The 9,265-nt window shown below is 54.1% G+C and overlaps 1 protein-coding gene across 4 annotated transcripts; it reads right to left on the reverse strand.

The window, feature by feature from the left end:
• Positions 1-3,567: 3,567 nt before the first annotated feature.
• Positions 3,568-9,195, reverse strand: LOC110391216 (guanylate-binding protein 2-like). 4 transcript variants are annotated; one of them, XM_021383019.1, is made up of 9 exons: positions 9,005-9,195; positions 7,844-8,897; positions 5,982-6,162; positions 5,641-5,705; positions 4,838-5,058; positions 4,606-4,733; positions 4,281-4,390; positions 3,893-4,095; positions 3,568-3,805 (listed from the first exon to the last, which is right to left on the reverse strand). In XM_021383019.1, the coding sequence occupies exons 5-9, from the start codon at positions 5,037-5,039 to the stop codon at positions 3,603-3,605; spliced, it is 846 nt and encodes a 281-aa protein (XP_021238694.1). In that variant the 5' UTR covers positions 5,040-5,058; positions 5,641-5,705; positions 5,982-6,162; positions 7,844-8,897; positions 9,005-9,195; the 3' UTR covers positions 3,568-3,602. The 4 variants fall into 4 exon arrangements, with proteins under 4 accessions (XP_021238694.1, XP_021238693.1, XP_021238695.1 ...); XM_021383018.1 differs by having other exon boundaries at positions 7,844-9,195; XM_021383020.1 differs by lacking the exons at positions 5,982-6,162; positions 7,844-8,897; positions 9,005-9,195 and having other exon boundaries at positions 5,641-5,948.
• Between the last annotated feature and the right edge of the window lie 70 nt (positions 9,196-9,265).

A 9,265-nucleotide genomic window follows, 5' to 3' on the forward strand; every position in this document is an offset into this window, starting at 1 on the left:
TATCCAACCTGAACCTCCCCTGGAACAACTTGAGGCCATTCTCTCTAGTCCTATCACTAATTACATGGGAGAAGAGGCCAACCTCCACCTGGCCACAACCTCCCTTCATGTAGCTGGAGAGAGAAATAAGGTCTACCCTGAGCCACCCCTTCTCCAGACTAAACAATCCCAGTTTCCTCAGCCGCTGCTCATAAGACTTGTGCTCCAGACCCCTCACCAGCTTTCTTGCCATTCTCTGAACACACGCCAGGGCCACAATGTCTTTCTTCTAGTGAGGGGCCCAAAACTGAGCACAATACTCGAGGTGCGGCCTCACCAGGGCAATGATTTTTTCCCTAGTCCTGTTGGCTACGCAATTTCTGATACAAGCCAGAATGCCATTGGCCTTCTTGGCCACCTGGGCACACTGCTGGCTCACGTTCAGCTGAGTGTCAACCAAAACCCCCAGTTCTTTCCTTCCACGCAGTCTTCCATCCACTCTGCCCCAAGCCTGTAGTGTTGCCTGGGGTTGTTGTGGTCCAAGTGCAGGACCCGGCACTTGGTCTTGTTGAACCTCATCCCACTGGTCTCAGCCCAGCGATTCAGCCTGTTCAGATCCCTCTGTAGGGCCTTCCTCCCCCCAGGCAGATCAGCGTTTCCTCACAGCTTGGTTCCATCTGCAAACTTACTGAGAGCACACTCAGTCCCCCCATCCAGGTCATCAATAAAGATATTAAACAGGACAGGCCCAAAAACCAACCCCTGGGGAACACTGATGAAGACAGTAAAGAGAACTGGTCCCCGTACAGAGCCCTGGGGAATACCAGTTCTGACTGGACTCCAGCTGGGCTAAACTCCATTCACCACAAGTCTTTTATCACAGCCACCCACCCAGTTTTCCACGAGAGGAGCATTCAGACATCCAAGCCATGGGCAGCCAGTTTCTCCAGAACACTGTGGGGAACAGTGTCAAAAGCTTTATTAATGTCTAGTAGCCAACATCCGCAGCTTTCCCCTCACCCGCCAAGTTGATCACCTTGTCATAGTCAGAGATCAGGTCAATAAAGCAGGACCTGCCTTTCATAATCTCATGTTGACTGGTCCCAATCACTTGGTTGTCCCCTATGTGTTGCGTTACAACACTCAGGATGATCTGCTCTGTAACATTCCTGGCACCAAGGTCCGTCTGAAAGGCCTATAGTTCTCTGGGTCCTCCATCTGACCCTTCTTGTCGATGGACATCACATTTGTTAGTCAACAGGGACCTCCCCTGTTTGCCAGGACTGCTGATAAACGGTGGAAAGTGGCTTGGTGAGCACTTCCACCATCTCCCCCACTACCGCTGGGTGAATCTCAGCTAGAGATCCGAGACTTGTGTGCATCTAACTGGTGGAGCAGGTTGCTAACCATTTCTTCTCAGATTTTGAGGGCTTCATTCTGCTCCCCATTCGTCCTCCAGCTCAGGGGGCTGGGCACCAAGGGACAAATTGGTCATACTACTACAGACTGAGGCAAAGAAGGCACCAAGCAACTCGACCTTTCCCTCTTCCTTTGTCACTCTTTCCCCCCACATCCAAAAAAGGGGGGAGATTCTCCTTAGTCTTTTTGTTGCTGATGGACTCATAGAAGAGCTTTTTATTGTAGATGGGCTTTGATCCTTCTAACTTCCTCCCTGCGTAACCTCACGGCATCTTTGTAGTCCTCCTGAGTGGCTTGGCCCTTCATCCAAAGGTTATTGTCATCCGAAACTTGGGAAGAAAACTAACTCCAGCGTGGTGTTAGAAGGTGGCATTTCTTTATTCCTCACAACACATACTGGGTGACTTGACCAGCAAGCGCACCCTCTCAGAGTTCAGGTTCCACATTTGAACAGTTAAGACATACATATGCAGTGCATTGGCATCCATATTCATTCTTTTCCAAGAACTCCTTCATGTATGCTCATGTCCTTCTGGGCACGCGCAGTTGCATTTACGGTGGCCGTACGATCATTTACTTAATCCCCATTTTTCCATCATCAGCTTCATCGCAGAGGCTTTTGGCCAACCTTTCGCTGTTCTTCCCCAGTTTGGCAAACTTCCATGGCTTGTTATGCCACAACGAGCAACCTTCTATCTTGGTGCCCTCTAATCCAAAACAATACATGAGAAATCTGAGGAAGAAGTCCTTGCACGAGGTGGGTGCAAAGATAAAAGCAGTCTGTTGTGACTCCAGTGTGTCCTGAGAAGCAGAACTATTGAGAAAAACAAGGCTGTTCACACCTCAAGTGACGTTGAAATGGAAAGTTTTAGAACTAGCACTCACTGATTCCTTTTGCTAAACAAATATCTTGGTCCTTAAACTCATGTACTGATCCCTATTGCTAAAAAAACAGTCTACGACAGCATGAAGGCAGATCCAGAGGTGGATTCATGTGGGAAAGAAAAAAAGCAACACACACACACAAACCAAAATAAACAAACAAAAACCCACCACCAAAAAAAAAAATCCACACCCAAAACACACACCAGTAATACCCAGAATAAGGCAAGAAAAGCATATGCATACATAAGCACAACTAGGCTACTGAAAATATTGGGGTGTCCTTGCTCATAGCAGGTATGAAGAACTTCTTAATGACTTATTTGGAGCACTAATTGCTTCAGTCCCTAAAGACCAGGCTATTTTCAGATCTGTTCTGTACACATATATTTGCTGGCTCTAGTTGCGTCTACCGACATTTACAGGTGGGACAGAGAACTGCAGCAGCAGGCATCTTGCACACCGCGGCGCCGATTAGGTCAGCAAGGGTTTTGTTTTGTCACAGGAGATGCCCAGGCAAGGAGCTGTGCGGGCTGTGCCCATCGCTGTTGCTGGTTGCAGCTGCACGCTGTGTCAAGAACAATGGCAGTGATTATATTAATGGCACGGTAGTAGCATTGTGATTGCGATAGTGTTAGTGACAGTGACAATGACAGCGATAGCATTGCACTGAATTGCTTGTAAACATTTTAGAATGTCTATTTGTGTTTGGAGCAGAAGCTCATGTTGTTTTAACTTGAAGTTTCCAGCTTCCACGGTCAGATATTGTGCCACAGACTTTGGGCAGCACTGGGTAGAGTGCCTTAGTGCTTATGCACACGGGCAGCACAGCAGGAGGGGCAGGACAGCTTTTGCCCACAGACACTGCAGCATACATGCTGGCTCCTGTTGGCCATGTTCTGCCTGTTGATATTATCTGTACGTTTCATTTCGTGTCCTCAGCTTGAGGCTGAAGCTGCGCAGGTGTCCGAGATGCCCACTGGGACAATGTTAACTGCAAAAGGAATCAGTGAGTGCTGGTTCTAAAACTTTCCATTTCAGCATCACTTGAGGTGTGAACAGCCTTGTTTTTCTCAATAGTTCTGCTTCACAAGATGCACTGGAGTCACAACAGACTGCTTTTATCTTTGTACCCACCACGTGCAAGGAATTCTTCCTCAGATTTCTCATGTATTGTTTTGGATTAGAGTGCATCAAGATAGAAGGTTGCTCATTGTGGCATAACAAGCAATGGAAGTTTGCCAAACCGGGGAAAAACAGCGAAAGGTTGGCCAAAAGCCTCTGCGATGAAGCTGATCTTGATGAGCGGATTGAGTGCACCCTCAGTAAGTTTGCAGACAACAGCAGGTTGGGAGGGAGTGTTGATCTGTCAGATGGTAGAAAGGCTCTGCAGAGGGACCTGGATAGACCGGATCGATGGGCCAAGGTAAACAAGGCTGTTTGAAAACGAAGCACCTGTGCTCGGGGAAGAACTGGCGGATGCATTCCCGCAGGCGGTCGTAGCTCTCGGCCTCCGCGCTGCTGCCTGCGGGACACAGCACCCGGAGCTCGGGTCTCTCGCTGCCTCCCAGCGCCGGTGCCGGACGTGCCCGGCACAGCTCCGCTGCCCTACCGCCCCTCAGCTTCAGCGCCTGCTCCAAGTATTCGTCCTCGGAGAGCTCCTTCCCATCCGCCTCCAGCTGCAGCGTGAAGTCCCGCACGGCCCACACAAAGGTTGGCAAGAACTGGGCCAACTCGGCGGCTGCGGGCAGTTGGGCTCCGCTCTCCCCGGGGCTCTTGCTCAACTTGATGCGCTCTGCCAACGTCAGCACGTAGCTGGGGGGCTGGCTAAGGAAACTGGGAGCTCGGCTCTGCCCGCGACACGAGACCCCTGGGCAGCCCCTGGGCACCACGGGGATGTGGATGCCCCACAACCAGGCAGCTCTCGGGGGAGCTCCATGGTGCAAAGCCCACAGCCCAGAGGGAACACAGTGGGGAATCCCCACGGCTGCCAAGGATACTGCAGGTTCTCCAGGGCCTGCTGGTCGATGGTGCCCCTGCTGTTGTAGATCAGGGTGCTGGAGAGCAGCACGGCCAGCACGAAGATCCACGCGTCGTTCTTGGTGTCCCCCTGCAATGGCCATCCCAGGTTCCACTGCAGCAGCGCGGTGCGCGGGGGGAGCGAAGCCCCGCGCTCCGAGCACCAGTGGCCAACAGCTCAGATCTGGGGACCCCCAACCACCCGACCCCCGCTGCCTTGCTATGGCGGAGGCGGTGCACGCGGCTCTCCCCACAGCTCCCCGTGCACTGGGGATGCTCAGAGGGAAGGCGCTGCTTCTCCCCGACCTTCTCCATGTCACCCAGCCCTTCCGTGTCCAGCAGCACCAGCGTGTGTCCGGGCTGGCGGGGGTGAGGCAGGCACCACATCCAGATTCCTTTGGTGTGACCCTGCACATTGGAGCCCAGGGAGAAACCTGCGTGGGGGACGCAGGAGTCGGCAGCGTGAAACGCAGAGGGGGAGAATCCCGGCACCGGGGGCACGCGGGGTCAGCGGTGCCCATCCCACCCCTTCCCTCACCCGTCCTCCGCCCGGCCAGCCGGTTCAGCAGGTAGGACTTGCCGCTGCGGTACAGCCCGGTGATGGCCACCACCACCACGGGCTGTGTGATGTTGGCCAGCACCTGCAGGGCGTCCTGCCGCACCGCCAGCCCCTGCCCTGCTTGGTTCTCAACGAAGCAGACGGGCTCCGCCAACTCCAGCACCGACGCTGCAGATGCCATGGCTCACGGCACGCCTGGCCTGCATGGGCACAGCGAGACCTCGTGACGGGGCACCGGCAGCCAGCAGCGATGCTCCCATTCACCCCGCTTCCTTTCTCCAAGACAAGCGTTCCTTCCTTCCCTATTTCCTCCTTCCCAGCTGCACAATCCCGAGGCAACTGTGACATTGGCCCCTTCCCACCTGCAGCCCCGTCCCCCCCGAGCTAGCAGGGCTCTGTGGCACCGGGCTGTGGGGCTGCCCGTACCCTGCGGCCTCAACCCGTTCTCATCCTGTTCACGGAGCAGCAGGTGAGGCAGAGCGAAAGCAAAGGCAGAGTGGGGAGAGGACCTCACCCCGAGAATTGGCTGCTGCCCAGAGCCCGGCCTGGACCCCTCTGCCCAACCCCAGCACCCGGCGGGACGGGATGGGGGGAACTCGGGGTGGGGTGGGGTGGGGTGTGTGGAGGATGGAGCGGTGTGGGGAGAGGAGGGGAGGGGGGAAGGGGGTGGGCGGCCACATGCAAAGAGCCGCACTTCTGCTCGGGGCTGCGCCTGCTTTGTCGAGCATCACCCGGTGCCTGAACACGCAGCGATCGGTAGCAGAGCTCTGCTCCCACCTCACCTGGCTCTGGTGGGCTCCGAGTGTGTGGAACGCGGCTCTGCCCTCCCGGCTCCGTGTCCCTCCAGCTTCTCAGCCAGCGGCAGCACAGCAGGAAAGAAGAGGCGGCTTTGGTGCTGTGCAAAGAGGTACAACCCTCCCCCCCGCCTCCACTGGGTGCCTACAGCCCCAGCATCCCCCCACTGCACCCCATCCCTTCCCCACCATGATCCCAAGGGTTTTCTCGGGTGAGGCTTTTCTTCCCCATCCCATCCAACACGGATGTGCCCCCCCAACCACCCGGGCAAGGCTCCCTTCTGCCCTCCCTCCCCAGCCCCCCCCCACACTCAGCCCCGGCCACTCACCACAGCAGGGCTCTGAGCACCGGGCTGTGGGGCTACTTGTACTCTGCAGCCTCAACATCTTCTCCTCCCATTCCGGGAAATGTGGGTGAGTCAGAGTGGAAGTGAAAGTGAAAGGCAGAGAAGAGTGAGAGGACGCTGTCCCAAGAGCTGCCTGCTGGCTCCCATCCTGCGCAGCGCTGCCCTGTGACATAGAATCATATAATGAGCTAGGTTGGAAAAGACCTACAAGATCATCCAGTCCAACCATCCACCTATCACCAATAACCCCACTAAACCATGTCCCTCAACACAATGTCTGAACGGTCCTTGAGCACCTTTAGGGTTGGTGACTCTACCAACTCCCTGGCAGCCCATTCCAGCGCCTGACCACTCTTTCAGAAAAGTAGTATTTTGTAACATCCAACCTGAATCTCCCGTGGCACAACTTGATGCCATTCCCTCTTGTCCTATCACTACTTAACATGAGAGAAGAGGCTGACCCCCAGCTCACTACAACCTCCCTTCAGGTAGTTACAGAGAGCGATGAGGTCTCCCCTGAGCTTAATCTTCTCCAGACTGAACAACCCCAGCTCCCTCAGCCGCTCCTCATAAGCCCTGTGCTCCAGATCCCTCACAGCTCCGTGCCCTCCTCTGAACATGCTCCAGGGCCTCAATGTCTTTCTTGCAGTGAGGGGCCCAAAACTGGACACAGCACTCGAGGTGCGGCCTCACCAGGGCTGAATACAGAGGGAGAATGACTTCCCTACTCCTACTGGCAACGCTATTTCTGATCCAAGCCAGGATGCCATTGGCCTTCTTGGCCACCTGGGCACACTGCTGGCTCATGCTCAGCCGAACATCGACCAACACCCCCAGGTCTGTTTCCTCCACAATCTTCCAGCCACTCTGCCCCAAGCCTGTAGCGTTGCCTGGGGTTGTTATGGCCAAAGTGCAGGAGCCGGCACTTGGTCTTGTTGAACCTCATCCCATTGACATCTCCTGCTCCCCATGAGCGCCTCAGAGAGCAGCGTCCCTCCAGGGGACAGGAGGGAGTCATGCAGACACAGTGCTGCCGTGTGCCATCGCTACGGCCCATTGCTTTCTCTGTCCATCACCGTTCTGGCCATGGTCATGGAATGCGCCCCAGGGCTCCTTCTTGGCCATGACGGCACGTGCTGGCTCATGGTCAACCACTGGTCACCTACTGGTCAGCTGTTGCTCAACCACTGGTCAGTTGTTGGTCAACTATCGGTCAGCCATTGGTCAACTGATGATAAACTATTGGTCAACTGCTGCTCAACTTTTGGTTAACCACTGGTTAATCGTTCAATTTTTGGTCAACAACCGATCAACTATTGGTCAACCATCGGTCAATCATTGTTCATCTGTTGGTTGACCATTGATCAAATACTGGTCAACCATTGGTCAACCACTGGTCAACCATTGATCAAACACTGGTCTACCACTGGTCGAGCATCGCTTAACTTTTGGTCAACCATTGATCAACTATGGGTGAACCACTCGTCAATCTTTGTTCAACTATTGGTCAACCATTGGTAAACTCTTGGTCAACTGAGGAGTCACAGAAGTTTCTTGAACAAGGACTCGGGCCTTGTTATTCGGATACGTCGCAACTCCCCGTGTGGCATCACCTCAGTGGGGTGTTCTGTTGGGCCAGGCCATCCAATGGGCGCGTGACAAGGTGCTTGCCATTGCAGGGGCAGAGCCCCAAGCAATCGCTGTTGAGCTTGACCCAACGTCGCTCACGCAGTTGCAGAAGAACTCTCTGGCTGCACAAACAGCCCTGGTAGATTATCCAGGTGTAATGACCAATTCCCCTCGCACTCAATACACAGATCTGTTGCAGTTAGTTACTATCTTACCTGTGCTTCCTTTAGCTGAGAGTCCACTACAAGGCACTGCGGCCTTTACCGACGCCGCTGGAAAAACACAGCGCTATGCAGTGGCCTGGTTGCACCAAGGCGTGTGGCATTCTGAAGTTAGAGAAGACGAAACACGCTCAGCACAACAACTGGAGCTCTTGGCTGTCTGTCTTACTCTTGACCTATTTGCCCAGCAGCCCGTCAACATTGTAACCGATACTCAATATTGCTTTCGCTCCGTGATACTGTGTCGTTCCTGCACGGAACCCCGGACAGAGACGGCCGTGATGCGATATAACACTTTATCATGGCGTACACACCCTGTATTCTTTATGCATGTGAATAGTCACACACAGGCTCCAGGTTTCACTACCGAAGGAAACGTGCAGGCAGATGCAGCCTGCTGTTTCACCACCTCCGACCTTCGGGTAGCTGCGGAGCCGTCACACCGGCAGTTCCCCCAATCTGCTATCGCTCTGCGCAGAGTGTTCCATATTCCCCTATTGACAGCGTGGGAAATTGTTCAGGCGTGCCCTGGCTGTCATTCAGCACCTCCTTTCGAGGCAGGAGTTAATCCACACGGGTTGTTATCCACGCAGGTTGAGGGGGGAAGGTTAGCCGGAGCAGAGCTGTGCCCTCACGCTTTGCTGCTACGCGCATTGTACGGCTTGAATCACCTAGAGCGGCGAGCCACAGACCATCCGTTAACGGAGCGCCTTCCCGTTGGGACGGTTCTCATTCGTCCTGATGGCAAGGTGGAGTGCCAGGTTTCTGCTGTCTCGACTGGGAGAAGAATGTCACCACTTCCATACAGCGAGCAACGGTGCAGAAGCTGCTGGACAGCACCCTTGTAGATCGCATCAACCGAGACTGGTGGGGGGCAGGATGAATGAACTGCCTCAAGAACCCTTCTGCCTGGCTGTCCAGACTCTTGTCCGTGACTGTTGGACTTTTTCTTCTGCTTTGCTTAGGTTCCTTATTCTTGCCACTCCTCCTCAGATTCCTGCAGCAATTCGTCAGCGGTCTGGTCAGCAACACCGTGCACGTCAACTTGCTTATGACAGAGTATAGGCCAGTGCCACAAGAGGATATTTAGAGCCGCCTACAAGCTATTTGGGGCAACCGGGTTAAGTGGGATACAAAAGATGGTTTTTTCATTACCTGATGGCATAAAGAGGGGGGAGATGGTCAACCACTGGTCGAGCATTGGTTAACTTTTGGTCAACCATTGATCAACTATGGGTGAACCACTGGTCAATCGTTGTTCAACTGTTGGTCAACCCTTGGTCAACTCTTGGTCAACCACTGGTCAATCGTTGTTCAACTGTTGGTCAACCATTGGTCAACTCTTGGTCAACCACTGGTCAATCTTTGTTCAACTCTTGGTCAACCATTGGTCAACTCTTGGTCAACCATTGGTCA

Source organism: Numida meleagris, unplaced genomic scaffold (assembly GCF_002078875.1).
Source record: "Numida meleagris isolate 19003 breed g44 Domestic line unplaced genomic scaffold, NumMel1.0 unplaced_Scaffold324, whole genome shotgun sequence".
Lineage (NCBI taxonomy): Eukaryota > Metazoa > Chordata > Aves > Galliformes > Numididae > Numida > Numida meleagris.

Coding starts and splice junctions, on each gene's coding strand:
- LOC110391216 (XM_021383019.1), bottom strand. CDS start 5,039: ATGGCATCTGCAGCGTCGGTGCTGGAGTTGGCGGAGCCCGTCTGCTTC. Junction 4,391..4,605: donor GGCTGGGTGACATGGAGAAG/GTCGGGGAGAAG, acceptor TGGCCATTGCAG/GGGGACACCAAGAACGACGC. Junction 3,806..3,892: donor GGCGCTGAAGCTGAGGGGCG/GTAGGGCAGCGG, acceptor TGTGTCCCGCAG/GCAGCAGCGCGGAGGCCGAG.